The sequence below is a fragment of the Cavia porcellus genome, unplaced genomic scaffold (genome assembly GCF_034190915.1).
Source record: "Cavia porcellus strain 051 isolate PalLab524CR breed Dunkin Hartley unplaced genomic scaffold, mCavPor4.1 scaffold_9, whole genome shotgun sequence".
Classification (NCBI taxonomy): domain Eukaryota; kingdom Metazoa; phylum Chordata; class Mammalia; order Rodentia; family Caviidae; genus Cavia; species Cavia porcellus.
In genome coordinates this window covers 10831455-10858631 of record NW_026947492.1, presented here as the reverse complement: position 1 = coordinate 10858631, position 27177 = coordinate 10831455, and the positions used below count along the sequence as shown (strand labels likewise).

General features: G+C 36.9%; 1 protein-coding gene across 1 annotated transcript in view; it reads left to right on the top strand.

The window, feature by feature from the left end:
* Nucleotides 1–20174, top strand: part of Ddx6 (DEAD-box helicase 6) — a gene marked incomplete at its 3' end in the record, with an annotated part of 28556 nt that extends 8382 nt beyond the window's left edge. Inside the window, 10 exon segments of the mRNA NM_001172944.1 lie at nt 6866–6995; nt 7889–8035; nt 9487–9581; nt 10835–10957; nt 11568–11696; nt 12519–12635; nt 14153–14216; nt 17280–17381; nt 18335–18517; nt 20155–20174. Of these exon segments, the coding sequence (NP_001166415.1) occupies nt 6866–6995; nt 7889–8035; nt 9487–9581; nt 10835–10957; nt 11568–11696; nt 12519–12635; nt 14153–14216; nt 17280–17381; nt 18335–18510 (1083 nt within the window).
* Between the last annotated feature and the right edge of the window lie 7003 nt (nt 20175–27177).

Genomic DNA, 27177 nt, shown 5'->3' with positions numbered 1-27177 from the left:
CATCTGGAGCTAGATATTCTGCACATTGCACCCATCTCTTTTGTGAGAGTAGCCATCTATGATTCTAAGCTTGAGCACTGTCTGGTAAAATTCTTTGTAATTCTAAGAAAGGTACAGCTTTATATGAACAAAACCCTCGTTGCCTACGAACCTCTTTTTGTTTTCTGTTTTGCATTGTAAAACTTTATACAAACTGGTATTAGGATTGAAAGATGACAGCTACTATTCTTGCCAGACCCAGGCATACAAGACTTTCTAGATAATCTGAGAAGGTAAAGAAATTATAGGTAGTCCATTATGGAGAGGATCATAGATATTCCTTACTCTTAGCAATAACATTTTGTTTCTGTTTTTTCGTTTTTGTGGTACTGAGGATTGAACTCAGGATCTTGTGTATGCTAGGCAAGCACTCTACCACTGAGCTACAGTCTCAGCCCTTCAATAACATTTTGTACCAGATCAAGAATCTGAAATTATTTTGTTAGCTATATCTAACAAGGATTAATAGTTTTCCCTTTGTATTTAGGAATTGGAGCATTCTGAGTCCTTTACTAGGTTATTTCCTCCTGCTAATAATGGGTTAATTATGGTTAAAAGAATCATTTTTCTGAATTTTTCTCAGAAGTGTTCAAAAGCAAGCCAGGCATGGTAGCACACATCTGTAATCGCAGCACTGTGGGAGGCACAGGCAGGAGAAGCATTAGTTGAAGCTCAGCACAGGTAATTTAGCAATTTAGCAAGACCCTATCTCTCAAAATTTAAAGGTCTGGGTATGTATGTAGCTCAGTGCAAAAGTCCATAGTTCAGCCCCCAGTTTTGCTATGAATACCACTGCCCGACAAGTATTCAAAAGCAACATTTCCCTACTTAGTAGCATTGTAAAATTGGAATGTGTTTCTTAAAGACCATATTGAAATTAGTCTTCTATTACCCTTTTTTTGTCTGGATATCATAGGCATCTGTAACAGCCATTGTTTAAAGAAAAATACTAACTTCACCACAGTACCTACAACTTTTTTCTCCTCTTCAAATGAAGGTTCTTTAATCTTACCCAGTTTTGGGAAGAAAGAGAAAATGATTACTCTGCAGCTAGATGGGCGTTTTGAGCTTTTGTAAGTAGCACACTTGTATAAAATGTCTCACACAGTATACCATCCTTTAGTTGTGTTGTGGGCAACAGATCAATTTGATTTAAATTAAGCAGGAAGAAATTTATTAAAAGAATATCAAGAATTCTCAAGAGTAAAATCTGAAGAAACATTTGGGATGACCAAGATCTGAGGTAGCTTAGAAGAGTGTAGGAAGCTGTAGTTGGTGTACTACAATGATGCCGATTCTTGGGAGCATTCACATGGGCTATGTGGTTTAAAAGATTGGCCAGCCTTGATTTTTAGGAGGGAAGAAGGAAGAAGTCCTTGCCAGGAAGTTGGAGTGCTATTATTAGAAAAGGATACTAGGGTAAGTTAAACAAAATACCTACGCAGTTAGTCTCTAAACCTTACTATGGAACATTAACTTGGAGACCTAGTGGCATGCCTAAAGTGATGCGAGTTGTGTTTTTTTAGGCGTGTTGCTTTTTTGAAACTATTGGATTTTAAAGTCATATCACAGTTTACACATTTAAAATGTATGGTTCAGTTGTATGAGCACTACCATAGTCAATTCTACAACATTTTCATCACTTCCCAAAACAGCCCTTGTCATAGTCACCCTTCACGCTCCCACAGCAGTAAACAACCACAAGTCTAAGTTTTGTCTATAAATTGGCCTATTATAGACGTTTCACTTAAATAGAATCTTACAGTATATATCTTCTGTGGTTGGCTTCTCTAATGTAGCGTAATACTTTAAGGATTGTACAGTCTATCAGTATTCCTAATATTACCTAATAATATTCATGATACGTCTGTACCACATTTGATTTACATGTTCATCAGTTGGACAGGAGTTTTTTTCAGCTGTTGCCTATTAATAAATTTGCTTAAGAATATTTTTGTAGGGGCTGGGGATTTAGCTCAGTGGCATAAGCACCTGCCTTGCAAATGTGTGGTCATGAGTTCGATCCCCAGTACCGATAAAAAAGAAAAAGACAAAAAAAAAAAAAAAAGAATATTTTTGTAAATTTTGTGATCCCCCCCCCCCGTATATAGTAGTTGTTTTTTGTTTTGCTGTATTTCTATTGGATATATAGTTAAAATTAGTGCTTTATATGGTAACAGTCTTATCTTCAGTCTTTTGTGGACTAGCCTGTTTATCCAAAGTGATTGTACATTCCCGCTAGAGGGTTCCAATTTCTGTGCCCTAACCCTAACCTTGCTTGCATATTATTTATACAGCCAAGTTTAAACTCCTGTTTTAGCATTTTTTGCTTTATGATTTTTGAATGAAACCAACCTTTTTGTCAGTTATAAAACAATTGAAAAGTGTCTAATACTTATACAAAACAAGACATAGTTAACTTTTTAAGAATTTTTTAGTTTTCCTTCTCTCTCCTCCTAAGCAGCTCCCTGGGATTACAATCTCTTGTGAACTTGGCTTGAATTCTGTTGCTTCGTAATATGCTACTTTCCCTAGGAACCCAATGTTAGACTGAGGCATTCTCTGTTAACCCTTATGTTCATTTAAGACACATTATCAGTGCATTTTAAATTACAGCCTACTCTGCATACTGTTTTTCTTTATTTTTTTATACATTTAAAAAACATTAATGACATAATAAAAAATATCTGAAACTGAAGCTTGTGGAAGAACCACTTGTTCTTAATATCTCTTCTTTGAACTTGACCTTAGCCTCTCATCAGTTCTTGTGTTTGTTCAAAGAAATGTCCACCAAGTACTTCGTGGGCTTGAGGTGATTGTAGCTATAAACTTTCATAAAAGATTTAATCTTTGACTTCTTGTGATTTTTTTTTTTTTTTTTTTTTTTTTTGCCCATGGCTACTGTCACTTTGTGGAAGTTTCAGCCACTAGGATATCACTGTAGGAGCAGTGTGAGGTGCTGTCATCAGCGTTCTTCACAGTAATGGCTGTGTGTATGGAGCAGAGTCTGTCCAGGACTAACATCACTTTCATCAGCTTGCCCATTTCTGTAGAGTAAGGAAAAGGAGCTGCTTCAGAACACTATAAAGCCCTAAGCCAATCCTAGTCCCTGAGCCCAGGACACAGACCAGAGTGTTGCAGGCCAGATCAGCCATAAAGCTGCTAAACAAAGACAGTCATTAGAACATGCTCAAGGACCATCCATCCATCCAGAGTTGAGTGGTGTGTGGGTGGCCTTAAATAAAAGTGTGCAGGTACTACCACAGAAGAGGACAAACCTAACCCTTGTAGTTGATGGAAACCTTTGAAACAGCTGAAGATTGATAGAATTAAAGTAGCAAGGAAGAAAGAAATTAAGAGAAAAGGTCAAAACAAAAGTATTTTTCTTTGATTGCCTCACCATAATTAGCAAACATACTGGTTCAAAGACTTCAAATGTAGTATTACTACTGGACTGTTGGCGCAGTTCTGGCAACTGTGCTGTTCTAACCCGCCTGAATCTTTTCTGACCCTTGTGGTTAGGATTTCAGGCAGAAAAGGGTATCTGTCAGTGGTGGGAAATAGAAGTCAGTACTGCTTACAACTTCATTATTTCTGTAGTAACAGTTTTAAAGTGCTAACTAACATTTCTGGCATGAAAGGAACCAGTTAGGTTAGGTATTGTACGTGTATTTGTTTCCTAATTTTCTAGTTTTAGAAATTAAAAATTCCATATCATTTTCTTCTAACAAATAACTAGTTGAACTTTTTAACTCATTCATTGTACAGTTTAACTTCCAGGGCCGACAAGTTAATGGATTCCTATTACTCTATGTTTTCTTTTTGTTTGGTTTTTGTTACTCTGTTTTTTTAATACCAACAGGACACTTAATTCAGTGAACAGTGTTTTTAGCTTTTAAGAGGTTTGTTTAAAATTATTTTTAAGATTAAGAATTCTGAGGCTTCTGGTGATCTTTTCTTTCTCAGCAAATATTCGTATAGGAGTTACATTTTTCAGTTTACAATTTCCCGAATGATAGAATGTGTGACATTTTAAAGCTAGGTGTGCTAGTACTCACCTGTAACACCAGCACGCAGGAGGATCACCACAATTTCAAGGCCAGCCTGGGCATGAAAGAAACAATCCTAACCACTCAGTCCTTTTTCTCAAATGCAACAATACACATCTACCATCACTGAGGCATATGCTGTAAAAATAACCAGTAATGATTAGTGAAAACTAGGAGTCTTTCCCCCTTAGGGGTTTTTTTTTTTTGTCTTTTTATCGATACCAGGGATCGAACTCATGACTGCCTGCTTGCAAGCAGGCGCTTATGCCGCTGAGCTAAATCCCTAGCCCCTCCTCTTCGTGTTTTAAAAACAGATTTTGTAGAGGATTTTGAAGAAAAACCAACATTTCTGAAAGTATTTTTTTTCTCTGAAAGTATTTGTAAAGTTTAAAAAATAACTTTTACAGATGGATAGACAATTTAGTTAGGAAAATGTAGCTACTGAGTTACAACCTTTGGCATTATTAGAGAAGTGACATGTTGAATTCCATTTGAAATTCAAGGTTCTAGATTCAATTCAATGACTAGATTTCAAATCCCTTGGTTTTTTTGAGTTTGATTTCATTGGTTAAGTAAATTCTTGGTTCCTATATGCTGGGTATGGCTACTAGTGTCACATTCATATTAATTATTCTGTACTTTCAGTCCAAGCCCAAAATTTACTAGACAAATAAGGCATGAACTGAATCTGTTTTTCTCGGTTTTTTTTTTCCTCTTGTTTTTTGAGAAATAGTAATTCTCCGGGAGCAGAAATGTGCTTAGTTCCTTCACTTAATTCTTGTCTTTATTACATAAGAATCAAACATTTTGATAGTATATTTTAGAAATATTTTGATGGAGGTACTGAATGGTATTTGAAGGTCTTTCTAAAACATTTTCATCTAAAAAGGAAAATTCTCTGGCAAGCTCAAAGTCCTGAGTTAAAAGAAGAATATTCTAAATGTTTCTCATGCTTTTTAGTTTTTTGAGATGAGGAGGGCAGGGAATCCCTTAAAATAAATTTCTTTCCCCCAAATCCGTCATGTCTGATTCAGTGGTAAGACTTAGCAGTTGTTGTTTCTTATACGAAACTTTTCCATTCTTACTATTACCAAGGCATGGGCTTTCAAAGTTAGTAATTTGGGTTATAATCCAATAATGTGATGTCAATTTGAATTTTATTGCCACTAGTTTCTATTTGGAGCCACCAGGATCACCTAGAATCAGACGGTGATTGTGTTTGTAAAGTGTAATGACTTGTTGAACAATTATATGAGGTTTTAGGATTAAAAGTGAAAAGGCAGATTTTAACTAGCTCACCTATAAACTAGTCAGCTTTGGGGCGGTGGGGTTTATCTTATTGATTTACCTTACGGTAGAGGATCCCAGAGTTTTAAAAAATTTTTCAGAGGTTTAAAACTTCAGTGCTTTTTAGATAAAATACCCTGATAACCTTGTTCCTTAGAATCCATTACTGACTGACTGGTATGTCTTCAAGAACAGGTGATGGTATTATTACTTATTGAAGAGGGTTTTTTAAAAAAATAACCAAATATTGTCTACGTTCTGTTTTATCCTAGTTTAACTGTACCTGTTCTCTCTTTAAATTTCTCTCCATATACTGTACGCGTGTTTAATTTTTGGAAATGATTCCAAGTTAGTAGAAAGTATTTTCTTCTGCAAAAACACACAGTGACTAAGCTAAGTATGAATTGATGTCATTCTCAGTAATGTAATCATGGAATAAGATAACTGAGATAGAATTGAACCCCCAATTAAGCACATTTCAGAACAGATTTTATTAAAGGACACAGACCTTGGAGGTTTGGGTTTAGTTTGGCTTGGTTTTAAACTCAAAACAATCCTGCCTCCACCTCCCATGTGCTAGGATTACAGGCATGCACCACCACGATTAGTGAGTTTTATATTTATAAGGACCTGAAATTAAATGTTTCTGGCCTATTTCGTTTTTGTATGAGGATAAACTGTCAAGCTGCAGTTTTTCAGTGCTACTGGTTTTAGTGTTAGAGATCGAATGCAGAGTGTTGTGGATGCTAAGTATACACTGTACCACAGTGTTACACCCACAGCCCAACCAATAAATTTTCACTGATGAAGCTAGCTTAGTAGTCTAAAAATATCACACATTGGAATATATCAATCTTGGAATATGCTGGTTTCTCTCCCAAATTTGAGTTGAAATATTGTTTTATTTTTATGGTCCTTTGGTTTTTTTACTTTTTTATTTATTTATTTATTTTTTGTCTTTTTGAGACAGTTTCTCTATGCAGTTCAGGCTGGCCTTGAGGTCACATTGTAGCCCAGGCTGGTCTCGAATTTCAAACGATCCTCCTGCCTCAGCCTCCCGAGTGCTGGAATTACAGGCATGAGCCACCATGCCTGACTTAATTTTCTTTACATATACCTACTCATATACTATTTCTATTACATAAGAATATAACTTAAAAGGTCTCAAAATTTTAGCTTTTTTTTTTTTTTTTTTTTTGAGGACCAGGGGTATAATTCCATGTCACGGCCCTTGGTTAAATTTCCCAGTATAACCAAAAATAAATTTTAAAAGTTCTATGAATTTTTGAATTCTATGAATATTCTGTGAATATCAGAAAATAAATACAGGTTGACAGTAACTGTCACTTTAGGCTTTGCTGTTCATGTAAAACACAGATGTCAGAAACTGCAAAGCAATTCAAAAGAGGTATCTTTCAGTGTATTCTAGATAACAATTTGCTCATTTACTGCTTTTGTTGACCAGTCATTTTGCATTGTTTGTCTCTTAGGAGGAGAGCATTCCCATTGCTTTATCTGGTAGGGATATCTTAGCTAGAGCAAAAAATGGAACAGGCAAGAGCGGTGCCTACCTCATTCCCTTACTTGAACGGCTAGACCTGAAGAAGGACAATATACAAGGTTAGTTGGAACAAAGTTTCTGTTTGTTGTAAAATAAACATGGTAGTTTAAACCTTGAGGCTGGGTAGAAGATAGTTGTGCCTTCTGCTTTTTTTTTTTCTTTCTTTCTTTTTTTTCTATCTTTTTGGTCAGAATTTATATAATCTAGTACTATATTCTTTTTGAGGGGAATACCAGGAATTGAACTCAGGACCTTGTGCTTGCCAAGCAGGCACTTACGCCACTGAGCTGTGTATTTACCCCTCCGCTCCAGTTATTTTCATAACTTTTGGCCTCTTTTGTAAAGATCATTCCCAACAGAGATTTCTATTTTTTAGAATACGTTTAAATAATAAACAGTTTCAACAACTTTCCAGTGAGATAGGCAAGATAAGAATTGTTCCGTAGAGAGGAAAGTTAAATCACGAGGTTAAATTATTTGGTATTGCTTCTTATGAACTGAGGAACGAATTGTTTCTCATTATAGCTGTGTGTCTGCAGAGTTCCTTGTAGAACATGAACCACTTCTGTTTAAAGGCTTGTAGTTTGGAGATTTTAAGAGCTTAGGCAATAAAGAAGAAATAGATTTCTGTATTAGCACCCAGGTTAAGCTAATAGAATTAAGATTCACTCCACAGCTTTTGCTTTCTTGATCTGCAGTTACCATTTTTTCATTTCATATGATGTAAATAAAACCTGGACAATGGGAATTTCTGATGGTGGTGTTTAAATTAGTGACTCTTACTGTCAAATGTTGTTAGGACTTTTAAAAACATTAATACATGTCTGTTAGACCTGTTATGAACAGATTTTCGTCTCAGTATGTAGTTTACAAGGAAGGAGCATTATTTTTAGTGGCGTTTTAAACTTAAAATATGTTGTCCTTCTTTTCTCCATTCCTTGATATTTTCCAGCAATGGTGATTGTTCCCACGAGAGAACTTGCTCTACAGGTCAGTCAAATTTGCATCCAGGTCAGCAAGCACATGGGAGGGGCCAAAGTGATGGCAACCACAGGAGGAACCAATTTACGGGATGACATAATGAGGCTTGATGATACAGGTAAGAACCGCGTAGATCTGATTTTAGCCACAGGTGCTTCCTCTTAGTCAAAAAGTTAAAATTGTTTTTAAGAATTAAGGAACATCCCTATAATGAAGAAGGAACATCCCTATAATGAATGTGAATATAATGAATATGTATATCTAAATTGTACCAGTAAGCTTAATCAAATTTTTAAAGAATTCAATAACAAACACTACAGTAAAATAATGAATACAGAAAACCATTCAAAAGAAGAAATTGATAATTGAAAGGATATTCGATTAACTGTAACCAAATATTGTCCTAATTATTAAAATGTTAATTTATAATATGAATTCGTAGAAAAGTTGTCTTAGAACATGGAAGTGTAAATTGATTTCTTTGGTGAGAAATTTACAGTCTACTTCAGATTATGATTTTTTTTTTTTTTCAGTACCAGGGATCAAACTTACGGCCGTGCACTAGCAGGGCGGGCGCTTATGCCATGAGCTAAATCCCCAGCCCCATAAATGTTTATTTTCAAGAATCTTGAAAAAAATGTGATGAATATAAGATGATACGTACAAGGTTGTTTGCTGTAGAATGGTTTGTAATGAAAAATTGGACCAATCTCAAGGTCTCAGGAGATGGGCTAAATATATTGTGATATATAGATTTCCATATAGCCATTAAGAAATACAGCTGATTTGTATTCACTTTCATGAAGAAATCACATAGTACAGTATCAAGTATAAAAAGGCAAAAGAGGACTGGGGATTTAGCTCAGCGGCATAAGTGCCTGCCTTGTAAGCAAGTGCTCGTGAGTTTGAGCCTGGGTACCGATAAAACGAGCAAACAAAAAACCTCCACAAAAAAGGCAAAAGAAGTGCCGTCCCTTTTAGTCAGATTGTCCTCATTTGGTTACTTTGATACATTCTTTGTACTACGTAATTGTGTTTCTTCTTTATTTTTTTCCTTTTTCTTTTTGAGAGATGGCTTTGCTATGTGGTTCAACTGGCCTTGAACTCACTGTATAGTCCAGAATGGCCTCAAACACATGGTAATCCTGTCTCAGCCTGTCCAGTGAAATTACAGGCATGTGCCATCATGCCCAGCATGTTCTGCAGTTTTTTTAAATGATCATTTTGTTTAAGGCTTATAATAATCTCCTGAACATCATTGCTCTAAATTGAGGCATTTCTACCTTGTCAGAATTCTGATAGACCTTCTATTTATTGTGGGTTGTTTCAAGAAAAGCAAATACATCCCCTTTTTGGAACAGGTAATTTGGGGTGTTGTAGCCTACCACACGAAGAAGTAAACAACAAATATTCTCTAGCTGTCATTAGGTAAAATGGAAATGCTATACAAACCTAAAGCCCATCTTTATATGTATTACTCTTATCTCTACAGTAGTGTCTGATAAAAATTATTGTAAACTTAATTTGTTTTGTCCAGACTAAAATTAATATTGTTTACATTTCATGTAGTGCATGTGGTAATTGCTACCCCTGGCAGAATCCTGGATCTTATCAAGAAAGGAGTAGCAAAGGTTGATCATGTCCAGATGATAGTATTGGATGAGGTAATGTCTCTTCATTTATAAAGATACTGTTCTATCATATTTTATTCTGTCATATTAAAGAGTTTCTGAATGAGTTCAAAGCCAAGTTCATTCTAAGACTTTCTATTTTTTACTTATGTAGTCTTTTTCATTTTTATCGGTACCAGGGATCAAACTCACGACCGCACACTTGCAAGGCTTATGCCGCCGAGCTAAATCCCCAGCCTAAAGACTTTCTATTTACAGATTACTTTTTTTTAAAAGCACATGCCTCTAACCTTGTTTTGTACATATTACTATGTATTATTTGGGTTTGTTCTGTATATTTATCTCACCAGTTTATATTGTAAGTGCTTTTTAAGAACTGACTGAACTCTATATTTCTAGGATCTGGTGGTATTTTAAACATGTAGCTTATCAGTGTTGTAAATGTTTTGGCATACAGCTACTTTCCTGTTTGGTTTGTGTTCTGCATAACTAGTTCATTAATGGAGTCTAATTCTTATCAAGCTTTTGAGTAATAAGAACTAACATTTACTGTTGATCAGTATGTGCCAATACTAAATACATGTTTCTATTTAAGCTTTACAATAACCCAGTAAGGTACAGGTGTCCAGTAAAGTAATGATTATGGTATGCAGACAGCCTAATTTTGTAGTTGTTTAAAAGTGAAGTACAAAGTGCTTAAATAATATCCCCACACAGTTAGTGAATAAAGGAGACATTTAACCAAAGTGATTTGATTACAGAATTTTAGTGTAATGGAAATCATACTAAAATTGCATTAGAGAAATAGGTTTTATCAATCTAAAACAGTGGTGGCACCCGTGGCAAGCATGCTGCAGCAGGCTATTTGTATCATTGAAAGCTTTATAAACCTAAAGCCGTCTTTGTATATTTTTATGTCACTGTTATCTCTATAGTAGTATCTGATAAAAATTACTGTAGGCTTATAATATTCTTTTTTTGTCCAAGTTAAAGTTAATGAGAATAAGATATGTTTTCTAAATCATGTAGTGTGCATGGTTCACCATCACTGGTATGGAATTCTTTTAACATAAAGATGAGTAGCATGTATAGGCTTTTCTCCTTCTGAATTAGTGAGAATTTCTCCTGATGCCATTGGACTGTACATATTGGAGAGAATTTACTGTTTATGAATCAAGAACATTCTGTGGATATTCTTAGTGGATTATGCTTTATTATTTGTTCATACATTGACCAAGACTTTTGACAACACTTCTTTTTAAAATTGTCTTCTTTTGGTCTTGCAGGCAGATAAGTTGCTATCACAGGATTTCGTGCAGATAATGGAGGATATTATTCTCACATTACCTAAAAACAGGCAGATTTTATTATATTCTGCTACTTTCCCTCTTAGTGTGCAAAAGTTTATGGTGAGTATACATCTGTAGTTAAAATCAGTGCCATCCTGTTGCCTATGAATATCCTTTTATCTATAATTTCATAAAAAGTATAAGCTTTATGTTAAATACTGCAGAGTTGTTGGCTTTTTTTTTCAGCTGTCAAAGTTAAGATTTGTGTACATCTACTGTTCTATTTTTGTTGTTTTTGTTTTGGAGGCAGGTCTTGCTTTGTAGTCCGGGCTAGCCTCAAACTTGTGGCAATCCTCCTGCCTCAGCCTCCTACATGCTGGGATTACAGGCTTGCACCACCACACTGGGGACATTCACTTTTGAAAGCTGCAATAGAATTGTATTAAATTTTTGTTTCTCTGCTTAGCTCTTGGTGTCAGAAGGACATAGCCAGTTGATGCTAGCAGGGTAAATTGGTTACAGCACCTGCAAAATATTACCTACAAAACACAAAAGATGCAGCTGCATTTTTTAATCTGAGATCTTGTATCTTATAGTAATTTATTTTTCATGTAACTTGTTTTTTGAAGAGAGATGCATATCTTAGGAGTTTATCAGACAACAGTGTGTATTTTGAGCTTAAAATAGAAAAAATTCTGCTTTAAGCATAAGGCTTTATGCTTTTTTTCAGAATTCCCATTTGCAGAAACCCTATGAGATTAACTTGATGGAGGAACTAACGTTGAAGGGAGTAACCCAGTACTACGCATATGTAACTGAGCGCCAGAAAGTACACTGCCTCAACACACTTTTCTCCAGGGTAAATAGTTTTCTGCTGTTGATCATTCATCATTTAATCCCAGTAAAAAACTTATATTCATTTTCTCATCATCTTTACAGTTGAAGTATTTAGTGGTTCCTAGAAAGTCCCATGTTGGGGCCAGGGGGGCTGGGAATTTAGCTCAGTGGCATAAGTGCCTGCCTTGCAAGCAGGCAGTCGTGAGTTTGATTCCCGGTACCGATAAAAAGGAACAAGACAAAAAAAAAAAAAAAAAAAAAGAAATGACCATTTTTAGGGCTGGGGATTTAGCTCAGCGGCATAAGTGCCTGCCTTGTAAAGCAGGCAGTCGTGAGTTCGATCCCTGGTACCGATAAAAAGGAAAAAGACAAAAAAAAAGGAAACTCAACCATGTTGGGGTCAGGGATTTAGCCCAGCGGCATAAGTGCCTGTCTTGCAAGCATGTGGTCGTGAGTTCAATCTCCAGTACCAGGGAGAAAGAAAAAAAAAAAAGATTATGACCAAAACCTCACAGGTGTCTAATCCTGTGTGTTTCCCTAAAAGCTGTGTTTCTATATTTATTACCTCAGTGTTTGCAGTGACTTTATAGAACATACTATAAAATGTATAATGAGAATCAGCTGTTTTTATCCATTGACAATTATGCGGCCTTTGTGAAATATATCTATAATAATAATACATTATGATCTATAAAAATTATGTCATATATAAAGATTTTACAACTTTCTGCACCTCCTACCACAGAATTCTAGACTGTTTCTTTTTATATTGTTTGTCAGTTAATATTTTCAAGATTTGATAAAATACATAAAGGTTTGTCTTTTTTGTTTTTCCTGTGCTCAGCTTCAGATAAACCAGTCGATCATTTTCTGTAACTCCTCCCAGCGAGTTGAATTGCTAGCCAAGAAGATTTCTCAACTGGGTTATTCTTGCTTCTATATTCACGCTAAAATGAGGCAGGTAAGTATAAAACAAACTGGTTTTTAAAAATCTTTTAGCTCATTCCCTTAGGTTTAATTGTGTAAAAATAAAATAGAGGTAATAAAATAGATATATATGGTACATATTTATACTGTACAAGTTTGTTAGGAAGATTAAAAACAGTACATGAATGAGTACTTGGTGAATGATAAAGAGTGATACAAAAAGTGAAATTTAATTTTCTTCCTTTCTTAGGTAAGCTTTAGGTGTGTACTGTTTAATAACTGTTTGGCAATATATGATGTTTTAAAAGAAAGCTACAAATTTAGTTCCTTCAAAGCAGATAATATTTCAAGTACTCAGTTGTCTGTGGCTAGTGACTTTGTACTTTAAGTACTAATAAAGAACTTATTACAGAAAACATTGCTATAGATTTTTAGCATATCTTTTTTTGTTGTTTTGTTTTGTTTTGTTTTGTTTTGTTTTGTTTTTTGTCTTTTTCCTTTTGATCGGTACCAGGGATCGAACTCACGACTGCCTGCTTGCAAGGCAGTTGCTTATGCCACTGAGCTAAATCCCCAGCCCCTTTTTTAGAATATCTTTAAGTCTCTCCTCACCCAAGGGGAATGTGTTCCAAGATAATCCTGATATTATTTGCAACTGAAAATTATACCAAACATATATGCTGATTTTTTTTTTCCCCCTGTATATACTTGTGGTAAAGTTTAATTTATAAATTAGGTGCAGTAAGAGATTAATAACAGTTAATTTAAAAATAAATGCAATCTGTAAAAGAAAACTTATACAAGACTCACCCTTGCAATGATGTAAGATTCTGTGCTTGCTTGATGAAGAGAAGCGAGTAATGTAGACATTTTCAGTGCAATAGCTTTACATGAGGGTTATTTAACCATGAGCATGGTGATACCATGTCAGTTAAGCTGATAAAAAAGCTGAGAGAGATGTGTAGTGTGCAGTGGACAAAAGGATGGTTAACATTCCAGATAGAAAGACATAGTTTCATTACATTCCTCAGAAAGGTATGCAGGTTAACTTAGAAATTATTTCTGGGCTTTTTATGGAATTTTTTGAGGCTGAGGTTGACTAGGAAAATCATGGAAAATGAAATTAAGGTTAAGATTGAACTACTACTGTACACGGACCATAAGCTACACTATGCTACAACTTTTTAAATTTTTATTTGCTTAAGAAAAGGTTGTCTCAAATGTCATAATCTGTTTTTAACAAAATAATTCAAAGTTATGACAAGACACCTTATGAGAAAACAGTTTCTGTAGACTAACCCTGAGAATTTACGTTTGTTTTAGGGGTTTTTAAAGAGCGTATTTGTCGAGAGAAAGAAAGCTGCTGTCCAAGAGACAGACAGTTGGAGTCCCAAGTGTGGGTTGCCCTACATTTTGTTTTAAAAGCTTAAAGTCATGTATCAGTTGTATAGACAGATTTGGGATAAAAAGAAATGCTTGGGTAGGAAATACAGTGAAAATTTTGTGCTATGTATAGGTTTTAGTCAAATAGCATATATTGGTTTTTCCTAGGAGCATCGAAATCGTGTGTTTCATGATTTCCGAAATGGCTTATGCCGCAATCTTGTTTGCACTGGTAAGTATTTTTGTATTTGTTTTATCCATTGTCTTCCCATTTCTGGATTGCTTTCTTTATATCACACAGTGCAACGTTTGACATAGTCCAGCACATACTCCTGCCACATTTACAGTTTCTAAACTCTGTAACAAATCCTTAAAAATGGGCCCCATGTCCAAATCTGCAGCCTTGTTTTTTGCACTCATTTAATTTTCTGATTTTTAAACTAGTTTTTTAATTTGTAGTTTTAACATACAAGAATTGGGCAACGTATTAGTTCTCAGGCTGAGGCAGGAGGATCACTGCAGGTTTGGGGCCAGCCTGAACTGCATAGTGAAACCCTGTCTCAAAAAGACAAAAAAAAAAAAAAAAAAAAAAAAAAAAAAGAATGAGCCACACAAAATGAATTATACTAAGACACTGCCTATGTTTTAGAAGTTGTCATTTTTTTCTGCCAGGAGCAGACTAGTCTGTGGGCGGAGTGGGGGGGGCATAGCACTTGGATTTGTTACCTTGCGTTTTTGTACTACAAATGTAAGCTTATTAGTATGAGAGTAATAATCTAGGTTTCTGTGAAAAGAGAATTTGGAGTTACTTAATCTCAGGTATATTATTTCATGAATTTTTGCATATGTACCCATAAAACCTACACAGGTGAAGATTTTATCACAGCAGGACAGTTGGACAGCTTGAACCACAAGCGATACATACATGACTATCCCACTGGGCCCCCCCCCCTTTTTCCCGTGTGTGTGTGTGTGTGTGTGTGTGTGTGTGTGTATAAAAAGATGGATAGGGCCAGTATGGTGGCACATACCTGTAATTCTAGCACTTGGGAGACTGAGGCTGGAGGATTGCTGTGAGTTTGAGGACAGCCTGAGTTACATAGCAAGACCCTGTCTCAAAAAAAGTATAAAAGTGTTTAGATACACTAGAACATGTTAAAATATTTCAGAAATCTGAATTTCTATTAAAATGCTGTTCTAGAAATTCTTCCAGACTTAAATTTTTATTCATGAGAATCAAAGGAATGGGCCAGGGACACACCTCAGCAGAACAACAGCCTGCTTGGCAAGCACAAGGTTCTGAGTTCAGTTTGCGGTACAGCAGCAGCAAAAGAAAGAATTGGGGTGCAGTTCAGTGGGAGAGCTTATGGCTAGCTTTTGTGGGACCCTGGGTTTGATTCCCAGCATCACAAAAAAGAAATTTAAGAAAATGACTAAAAAAATGGACTTGAGGGCCAGGGATTTTACTGGCAAGTACAAGATCATGAGTTTAATCCCCAGTACCTGCCCTCCCCCCCAAAAAAAGATTTGAAGCTGGGTGTGGTGGTGCACACCTGTAACTTAACATTTGGAAGGCTGAGGCAGGAGGATCATTGAAAGTTCAAGACCAGCCTGAGCTACAGAAATAAGCTCCAGGCAGCCTAAACTGCATAGTGATACTTTGTCTCAAAAAGGCAAAACAGAAAAAAAAAAAAAAAAACCTCAAATACTTCATCTTGTTTTCTCTGTCCTACATCTGAAAGTTAAGCTGTAACCACATGCATTCCTTTTTACTTTATTATCAGGCCTAGTAACCGATAATATGTTGAGGTATTTAACTGTGTCAGATATAGTCAAAAAGATTTTAGACAAACTAGAGCAAGGTAAGGTTTTCCAGGTTAGGTTCCAAATCATCATCTTTTTTTTTTTTAAACTCAGACTTCAGGCAAGTTGTGTTTTTCTTTTTCTACTGTCCAGTGGAAGTACCTTGTAAATTAAATTTTAAACACATGTACATATAAATTATTAAATACTTGGGTGTAACCATGGTGGTTTGTTTTGTTTTGTTTTGTTTTGTTTTGTTTTTTGGTCACAACCTCACACTTGCCTAGTTTATCAGTGAAATGTTTTGAGTTAATCAAATTCAAAATGTACAAGAAATAAAGAGTTGCTATTTGTCATCAGGCAGTCCTCTGTTAGTAAATTTTTGTCCTTTAATAAAGTTAGTTTGGGGAGTTGGGGAGATAGTTCAGTGTTACAGGGCTTGCATGTACACAAAGTGCTAGGTTTGATAGTTCAGTGTTACAGGGCTTACGTGTACACAGTGATCTCCAGCACACAAAAAAATTTGAGGCCATCATCAGTTCAATGCCCAACATTCAAAAAAGTTGTTAATAATAATACTGCACTTGCTCATTGATAGGAATTGTTACATTGGTTAATAGGTTTATTTTTAATCACTACTTCAGTCTTGCCCTCAGATAAGTTTGAAGTGGTAATACTTTCTCCTGATTTTTCAGAAGTTACATAATGTCATTAAATAAATGCTATATAGGGGTCTTAGCTCCATGGCACAGTGCCTACCTAGCAAGTGTGAAATCCTGAGTTCAATTCCCGGTACCCCCAAAAAAACAATACCATTCCTGAATAAATACTATATAACATAGTGTATCCAAGATGTATAAATGAACTTACATAAAAGATAAAGTGAAAGCTAACACACTTTTCTGTGAAGTGCCAGATAGTAAATATTTTAGTTTATACCCCATTTGGTGTTTGTTTTGTTGTTGTTTTGGGGGGTTTTTTTGTTTGTTTTTGGTCTTCTTAAGACAGTCTCATTGTGCAGTTCAGGCTGGCCTTTAGCTCACTTTGCAACCCAGGCTGGTGTTGAACTTGTCTTCTACCACTGTCTAAAACTTCCTTACAGGAATTAGAGAAGATAACTTGTAAGCAGAAATTTGTACCTGATAAAGTAAATGAAAAGTAAGGCCAGTAATTTGTAAGTTTATTTCAGTAACTGAATTTAAGAAACTTAGGTTACATTAAAAGTAAACATTTTAAAAGTTTGAAAACTGGTCATGTTCTTGCATACCCGAAATCCCAGCATTCTGGAAGGCTAAAGTAGGAGTATCGTAAATCCAAGCCCAACTGGGGAACTTATTAGCAAGACTTGTCTTAATTTTTAAGAGCCTGGAGATAAAGCTCAGCACGATCATACCTAGCTAGAGAAAAAAAGAGTTGGGACATCAGAGAATATGTAAATCTCTAAACTCTAAAATATGAAAAGTTTATTTTTCTTTTTCTCTTTTTTTAAAAGATCTGTTTACGCGAGGTATTGATATACAAGCTGTGAATGTGGTAATAAACTTTGACTTCCCAAAGCTGGCAGAGACCTATCTTCATCGTATTGGAAGATCAGGTAAAGAAAAGGAAGTTTGGGGAAGTTTTGCAAAAGTGTAACAAAATTAAAATTTTGTTCCTTTTGAAGTAAATATACTAGTACAAACAGTGACTTGTTAACACTAATTCAGTTTCATTTTTGTGATTTTTTTGGGGGGGGGGTGGGTCTTTTGAGGCAGGATTTCACTGTGTGTCTGTGTACTGCAGGCTGGCCTGGAACTCCAGCCAGGAAGCCCAGGCTTTCCTCAAACTGTTCACTGTGTGTACTCTAGCTACTTGATAAGTTTACCATTTGAATAAAGTAAAATAGGTCTGAGAATGTAGCTCAGTGATGGAGCACTTGCTTAGCATGCACAGGGACTTGGTTTCCATTCCATTCCAATTTCAAAAGGGCAAAAAAAAGGAAAATAAGCTACAGCTGTTTCTCAGTATCCAAGGGAGAGACATCCAAAACTCTGCAGATACCAAAGTCTACGGATGCTTAAGTCTCACATAAAATGGGTGCCTTTGCATATAACCCATGTATATACCTAACAATAGGAATACTGTGTAACAAGTTATTGTACTAGTTATTGTAGTTATTGTACTGTATTATTAAGGTAATACTGACCAGAAAAGACAAATTTATGGGTTCAGTACAGCAGAAATTTTTACATATATTATTTTCTTTCTGGGGTTGGTTGAATCCACTGATGCAGATCCTGTGAATTAAAGCCAGCTGTACTGTTTTGTGTTGTAAAATCTGAAGCTGTAGGGTAATTATGTGTAAGGAGACCATAAGAAGCATTTGCTTGGGGCTGGGGATTTAGCTCAGTGGCATAAGCACCTGCCTTGCAAGCAGGCGGTCGTGAGTTCGATCCCCGGTACCAATTAAAAAAAAAAAAAGCATTTGCTTGTATTCAAGATGGCATTAAAGAGAAATACTAATCCTGTGTGCTTATTGTTTAAATTATTAAATACATTTTTCTTTAGGTCGCTTTGGTCATCTTGGCTTAGCCATCAACTTGATCACATATGATGATCGCTTCAACCTGAAAAGTATTGAGGAGCAACTGGGAACAGAAATTAAGCCTATCCCAAGCAACATTGACAAGAGCCTATATGTGGCAGAGTACCACAGTGAGCCTGTAGAAGATGAAAAACCATAACAAGCATGTATGTACCTAAAAACAGTGAGGTTAAACAAAACAATTGAGTGAAATTGTTAAAGGAAAGAACTAACCTCTTCCCTGAGGAAAATTCAATTTCCTGCCATATATAATAGCAATATAGGATAAAATACCCATTGGCATAAGTGATGGTATGTAGAGACATCTCGAGTGAGGAATTGGTATCATTAGAGAGAACACGAGTGGTACCTCAGTTCACAGACTTAATTCTTTCAATTGTGGCTATAAACCGAATTTGGCAAGAACTAAGTCAGATTTCCCCATATAGTCAACATTGGCCTAACTGTTGAATTTGATTCAGGTCTTAGCCAGTTTGGTTTATGGTCAGAATTAAGTTTGTAAACCAAGGTAGCACTGTATGTACCGTTCTGGAATGCACCTTTCTGTTTAATGTGATAGGTGAGCAATGCTTCAGACAAATTTGAGCTCCCAAAATGGTGAAAGTAAAAAAGAATCTCTGATGGTAATTTAAGTGTGAAAATACTTTCTGCTTTTCTTGTTTTCTTCCCCCTCTCAGAGTCGTCTCTTTTTAGAACTTTTCTATTGGATGCATTAATATCAGGCAGTATTGCCTATAACACCTAGTCCCAGTTGTATAATAAGGTTCTAAGGACATTGTCTTGTTAAGTACCTCCCCGCTAATTTTCCACACACCTCCCCTCATTCTCTTGGTAGGAGCAGGGGCATGGATAGTACTGGAGATCTAACCCATGGCTGCTCACCACTGAGCAGCATCTCATCGTTTTATATTTTAGACAAGATCTTGCGTGCCAAGTTGCCCATTCTTGCACTTGCCTCCTGCCCGAGTTTCCTCAGTAGCTGGAAGTTCTAGCATCCACCATACCCAGCTTCTTTCACCTTCAGTGACACTTGGGCTTTGGTTAGAAATGCAGGCTGAGCACAGTAACATACTTACAATCCCTGCTACTCAGGATGAGGCATACAGGAGAACTGAAAGTTCAAGGCCAACCTGGCCAGTTTAGCAAGATCCTGTGTCAAAAAATGAAGAGCTGGAGATACAGCTGTGTGGAGTACAATGCATCCATGAGGCCCTAAGTTCAATCCAAAAATTAAAAAAGAAAATGCCCAAAACCGGGTTCAAAAGTGAGGGAATGTAGGCGGTTTCAGTTTTCCTTAAGAGAATTCTGATTTAATTTATAGATGATAGTCTCCAAATTATAGTGTGTCTTGGCCTGTTATATATAGTAAAGAATTTTCGAATTGCTCTTCATTCTTCGTTTTAGCCTTTTTTCCTAAGATTAAATATAAAACACAAAACTCTTGAACAAATAAAAGTAACCATATGTTTGCCAGTACTTTGGCAGATCACTCAGTTCATGTAAGATGAATACTTCCCCCCTTGCTAAAATCATTCTGAATGAGGGCTGTCAGTCCCCAGAATTTGAGACTCTCATTCATTTTTGTAGGGATGCCTGGGAGAGATTCCTTATTGTAACCAGTAATTCTGTAGTGATAAAGGCTCAGTGGAAAGAAAGTACTAGAACATTTGGGATGAGGATTGTAAAAACTTACATATTGTGGGGGGTTTTTTTCATTACTTTTTTTTTTCCCCTCATTACTTTCATAAATGTTAATTTTAGCTTTCTTTAATCTTTCCTGTAGGCTTTGGCAAACTACGGAAGGCTCCTTTGGATCTGTGTCACATCTTTTTTGGGGGGTGCTCTTCTCTTTGTGGGTTTTTCATCTTTTATTTTGAAACTATGAAAATTTAAAAGAGCTCAGATTTTTCTTTTTAACTGGTGAAGAGGAAACTGAAAAGAAGGAATACCTTTTTTGTTCCACTTGTTTGCACTGTGTGCTGACTGAACATTAGTTGCACTAACTGCTGGTTTTAAAAAAAAATGTTTTCTGGGGAAAGGGGACAAGGAAGGAAGAAAAGAAAAGGGGAGAAACCCTAAGAAGAGAAGAATCTTGAACACAAGCTTGTCTACAATTTTGAAATTCAACAGCTGACTTGAGTGCATTTCAACTTCTCCCTGATCACTCATCCGTTTTTTAAGCCTGAAGAGCTTATTACTTATTTGTGCGAAGTGCCTTATGCTACGAGACCATTCAGAATATCATCTTTTAGACAGCCCAAGGAATCAACAAAGTAATTTTCTTCATTTTTTCCCCCTTTTTAAAAAATTTTGTCTGTCCGTTTTTGGTTTCACGTTGAAGTCTCTTCCCTTTCTACCCATTACTCAAGCCCAGGGCTGGAAGATGAAACTTACTAGTAATGTTAAACACCATTTTTATTTTGTTTATGTGGAGGAGTTGATATGCAACAGCAGTTCATCCGCACTGTAAATACATGTATTTAAAAAACCAATTCGAAGTAAAGATTTCTTCTGGGCTGAGTAGATGCATCATCGCTCCCAAAGGAAAGAGCAGTCTATCATTGCAGGAGCCATATGACAAGCCTTTGTGCTCTATATCAGAACACTAAAGACTGGTTTACATACGTCTCCATTAGCAGTATGGCACTTGATGTGTAGACATGTCAGAGCCTTGACCCTCTTTCCTCTGTGGCACAGCGCGTCCCATAGAAAATTGGGTGTGTATACTTGTATAAACTTTGTAAATAAGTTTTTTTTCTGGGTTCACACACACACATATATATATATATATATATATATATATACATATATATATTATTTTTTTTGGATGAAGGTTGCTGGGATTAAGGGATTAGAGTGATTATGGGAGCAGCTATAGATGAGAGGGGCTCAGTTTTCCGCAACACTAAATTCTCAAAAGTCCTTTTACTGTAGTAGAGACATACCTCTATGGGGACCCTGTGTTAGAAAAGGGACCCAGAAGTCTGGGATGCACCTTGCGCTGCCACGCTGTCTCATCTAGAAAATTTGGAGCAGTCCAGAGAGCAAGAAAGCTTCAAAAATCTATAATCAAGATGAATTTTTGAGACACTCTCTGATTTTGCCTCTCCCTTTCTGAAAGTTAGAGGAACTTTTTAAACTGCAAAAGAGAGCAAAGATTAATCTGCTTTGCAGTATGAGAATTCAATCAAGTGGCAGCATCTTTGAGCAGAATATGTATAAAGCGTGGATTTTGCATTTCAGAATATTTAGCCAGTATCAGCCTTGGCAGTGTTAGCAGTTCTGGAACTTAATTTTCTGTGGAACATCTCCTGTAGTGTTGTACACATGTTGCCATCTGCCTACCTTGATGCATAAACTTGCAGAATGGGCAACCCCTGAGAGCTGTTAACTTCAACACTGCAGGAAGCTGCCTACCATCCTCTTGCGCTGTTGACAAGAATCTTTACCTGTCATTTTGCATTGTAAATTGCTGGCAAATGCTTAACAGTCAGTAGTGTTGCTTTAAATTGTGCCCCTCCCAACATGCTTGATGTTTGGCCTGATCTCCAGGCAAAAGGAGTGAGATGAATCAAACCAGTGAACTTTTTTTTTTTTTTTTTTTTTAATATTTTTAATTCCCTTTTAACCCAGTGTACTAGGTCAATCAGGAGTCATCTAGGGAAAAAAAAAGCAAAACACAAAATTGAAAAAAAAATCAATTTCCATATTCTATTCTTCCTCAAAACCCTAAAATATTACAAGATAAATCCAGCATATGCTTTCATGCTTAATTCATCTGGATAAAAAGTCAATTATTTGAAGTTGCTTTTTTGACTCTGCCTAGTTCTAAGCAAAACTATTTGCAAGTCACCCAAAATTCCTTCAGGATCAAAATCCTACAGATGCCTCCTGATCAGACATAGACCTGACTCCTTAACTGTAGCAAGAGCTGCACAGTACAAACCCAAAAATAGCAAGTTTATTTCTTTGGAATCTAAGTCACATATCCAGTGTTGGTTACTGAATATAAATCCTAATTAAGGACATTAAGTATCTTGGTGGGGGGACCTAAAAAATGTCATCTTTTGACCAACAGATCTTGTCCTTGTACTGATGCAGCTCTTTCTCCCCCCACCTCTGGCGAGATAAGAGGGATCTTTCATGTAAAAGAAGAACAGAGTGTAAACGTAATTTTGTGTCTCGCTAAAAAGTGCAGTCCACTTGTCGACCTTAGACTGCTCTGCCTGGTGCCACATGCCTGTGGGTCCCTCTTAAAGCACAGACTTAAAATTGATAGTATTACTGAAATACAGCCTCTGATGAGGAGTGGCACTTAAAATCATCTGGGACACCAGGATGGACACTGTCCTTTAATGAGGCAGCTGTCCAGTTTTGGTGCTAGACTCGAATAGGAATTGTTAAATGGAAAGATGCTCTAAAGACTAGGTCAAGCCTGGTCTTTTTTTTTTTTTTTTTTCCTTTTAACCCTAAAGGAAAATTGTAATTATAAATTGTCTTCAGATTCTAATATTGGGTTTATTTCTAAGTAATAGTTACCTTTTTTTCAGTGGTTCATATAGATGAGAACCAGTCCCCATGTTAGAACTATATCCAATTCATGTTCTGAAGTCATGAGAAACTATTGCCTTTCACGTAGGAGGGAATAAGTTCATCCTAAAAGATTATTCTAGGGAAGAAGTAAGAGGAAAACATAAATAATATTTTGAATTATTTTCAAGTTGGTCCCAGCTTCCATAACATAAGGTTGGCCCAAAAAGGTTGGGGTGGGATAGGTGGTTATCAATATTTCTTTTCAGAATGAGATGGGAGCATCTTTCCTTTGTCCTGTGCTTTGTGTTTGATAACCATCATAGTTGTTTAGAACAAGATAATAGCACAAAGCCTCGAGTGTAGATTGTTGAAATCAAAACATCTCATTCTGATCACTTGATTTAATTTTTTTAATAAGGGGGGAGGGAGGGTATTGTGCCCCCAAAAGGGAGGGTGTCTGCACTAAGGATTTAGAAAACACTGTGGAAGCTCATAACCTCATCAGAAACTGCCTTTAGCCACTCTCCTGACCTGCCAGATGAGTAACAAAAAAGATGAAATAAGTTCTTGGGAATTAAGCCATGTTGTTTTAATTTGCTGTGTCGTTTTCAGCTGTCTCTATGTATCTTGAAAATTGTTATTGTGGAATCGTTTTCTTGCCAAATAGCTTTGTCAGGCTAAGTTATTGACCTCATGGGAGCTGAAGTACGTCAGCTTTTTGGTGAACTTAACATGGATTTTCATAACCTTGTAGTTCAACTTTATGTTCAGAAAGGTTTTTTTTTTTTTAAACTTATAAAGAAAATCTAAAGTCTTAAAACTCATCTTTGGGGTAAAGAGTGAAGTGTCCAAAGGTCGTCACAGTTCATGAGGTGTCAGAGGGAGCTTGCCTGGCACCTGGACTCTGCCCCTCCACAGCTGACAGATTCCAACAGAAGTGTATTTAAATATTTAAATGCTGGGCAGGGGAAGGGAGGGGTAGGGCCGGGTTGTGGAGATACAGGCTACTGTGTTTTAGCCAGTGGTTGTTGGGAAGGGGTGCCTGGAGAAAACAAAAATTACTTCCCTTTTTTGAAACAAATGTCTAAAAATGTGATTTTTGTTCATTAAACATGGGAGAAAATTCCAATGTCCCTAGCCACAAGGGACCAGTTCCACTGAGAAATGGAACAGTGGGAACTCAAAATGTTTGAAAACATTTTAAGAAAGAGAAAATTGGCTTTCTGTTAATTGGCAAGTGTTCCAGTGGGGCTCTGTTTTGGTTGGGATGTGTTACGTTGTTTGTATGTGTACATGGACTAGAGTTTGCTGAGTTTTATAAAGGTTCAGAAAAGATGGTTGGAAAAATCTTGATTTTTTGTTAATTTATCTCAATAAAAGCCCACTGGAACTCCAAATGTGTGTGCTGTATGTTTTTAATAGTAGGCAGTATTTAGGAATCCATTTGAAGGCAGCATTTCGTGGTAGTGAGACAGACGTTGTCAGAAGTATTAGTGCTGTGAGCCCGGTTGAGTGAACTGTAAGTGTTACTTCATTTAGGCTAACGGGCCTACTTCCTTGTGATGTTTTCTTAGCCAAAGAGTGAACCAAGATAATCATTTGGGAAGGAGAGATGATAGGTCTTAAAGCAGTCTGTTGAGATATTCTTAATCATCAACTCCTAGAACTGTTATCAGGCCTAAAGCTGAAGTCATCACAAAAGCTTATTACAGGACTACAGAACGCTGGTGAAAGAAACCTAAAGACCCAAATGCAGAGAGGGGAGTGCTGAAGCCACCACACCTAAAGAGACCAGACACAGCTGCCTATATAGAAAACCGTGAACTAAATACGCTGATGGGAGTTAGACCTTTTTGCAAAATAAATGTTCATGGATTGGAGTACCAAATTTTTGTCAGTTTGATTTATAAAATTAGGACATTTGCAGCCAATCTCAGCAAGCTTTTTTTTTTTTTTAAACTGTAAGTTGATTAACCCTAAACTAAATGAAAGGGCAATCATGCCTTAACTTCTAAGAACAGTACTGGAAGCTACCTGTTTGAAGACTTACCAAGAAGTATGGTATTGTCAGAAGGAGAGACTTGAATAGGTGTACACAAATCATTTTGTTCATGATTGCAAAGAATTCAGTGGATGAAGGATAGATAAATAGTCTAGGAACAACGAATTCCAAAAATGACTTTTCTCTGGCACAGACTGCCTAGCAAGTGCAAGGTCCTGAGTTTGAGACCTGGTACCAAAACCAAGTACACAGAATTGCAAAAGCAATCTTAGAGTTGGACCTTAAAAGCTGTCACAGTGCACATTTGGTCTGAGACAGGAGGATCAGGCAAGCCTGGACAACAGGGGAGGACCACCCCCAATAGGTTCAGAATCTGGCCTTAGTTCCAGCAGACAGCTGAAAGTGCTGACACATGGAAGGTTGGTAAGTAGTTTCGGAGTGGGGAGGGAGACGGTGCCCTCTGTCGCACCCCACCTTTTGCCCAGGCCCCACATCACACTATTTTTCTTTTTTTGTAATTGGGGATGGAACTCAGGCCCTTATGCTTGTTGAGCAGGCAGAGTGCCACTGAGCTATATCCCCAGCCCTTAATTGCTTTTCAAAACCTCACCTATGAGCACATGATACTTCAGAAGGACATCTGTATACAAACTCACAACTACCAGCTTTTAACATACAGTCTGAAATAGCCAATTGCGGACTGCATTTTCTGGCTCAGACCAGATGGTCACAGCTGTGCAGTGCAGGTTCCAAGCTCTTCTCTCAAGAGAGGGACACCCCACTGGGGAGCTTGGCAGCAGTTGCAGTAAACTTGAGACTGCACCAGGTCTGCTTTGCAGTTTCAAGCTAGTGAACCACAGACAAAGCACTCCATTGCAATGATTCTGATTAGTTGTGATAATGAGAATATGGAAAATCTCTGGGGCTACCATATAATAACAATTGATGGAAAAAGCTTTGAGTAGGCTGACCTGCTTGCAGCCCTAACCAGCAATTTGGGGTCATTGCGATAGGCATAGAATCAGGACTAACAATGACAGAAAATGTGGAATGTGTCCTGCAAAATGGACATTGTAAATGCAATTGATGACCGTAGGTTGTAGAGATGATGATTCCTATAGTTCTGAGTATTTGTTACTTTATTAAACCAATTTGCCTCTTTCTCCTTTTATTCTGTCAACAAAGACAGGCTGTATTAATGGAAGTTAACTTCTTAAAGAAGGCTTTGGCAGAGCCAGAAGAGGCTTTAACATCATCTGCAGATGAAGTGACTGCAGGACTTGGTATCCTCTTCTGTGGCGCTTAGCGTGCTTCTCATTGTTTGATGGACCATGGAGTGTGTTCATCAGAAGCATGATTTGGCTGTTGTTATTTGGAAGTTAACTATGGTTGTTTTGTTTTGAGACAAGGTCTTCCTATGCCATTCAGGTTGGCCTTGAGCTCACTTTATAGCCCACGTTAGTCTCAAACTTGGAGGGATCCTCCTGCCTCAGCCTCCAAGTGCTGGGATTTCAGGAGTGAGCCATCATGCCCAGTTTTAAATATGGTTTTAAAACAGATGTGACTCAGCTGGGCATGGTGGTATATGTCTGTAATCCAGACTCAGGAGAGGCTGAGGCAAGAGGATCACTATGAATTTTGACACACTCTCAAAAAATTTTCTTTAAAATTTAAGATGTGATCGAATGCCAGATTAATGAGTAATAAGATGTGATTTGTAATGTATCTTCTTACCAACTCTGAAACTTCATTTCATAAGGTCTCCTGTCTTGTAAAGTTCTCCTGTGGCAGATTTGTAGCATATTAACTTAGCTAAGGCTAAAATTACCTTCCTCAGAATCCCCTGCCTTCGCTGTTTGCTTCTGGATCAGAGTTGGCCAACAGAAACTTTGCACAAGATTTTGGAGGTGGAACTTGTAAGGGAGTCAGTTATGCCATCCCCAAATGTGTCACTTTGGTATGAAGATCATTTTGATCTGAAGGCAAATAAAGAGTTAACAACGCAGAATAAAGTATCCTCATCACTTCTGTATCTGACTAAAAGCAAAACCATCTGAGAAATGAATATCAAGAAGAGACATCAAAATAAAAAAAGACATCAACAGTAGAATTTATTCAAAGGAAGCCATACAGCCCTCACCAGACTCAACCACAATCTCCACCTCCAAGCTGCGGGTGTGACCTAGATTCTAGAATATCAACATCTGGTTTTTGAAGACCTGAAGGCCTGGTGACCTGGACCAGAAGGTTGCAGACTACAGATGGAATGAG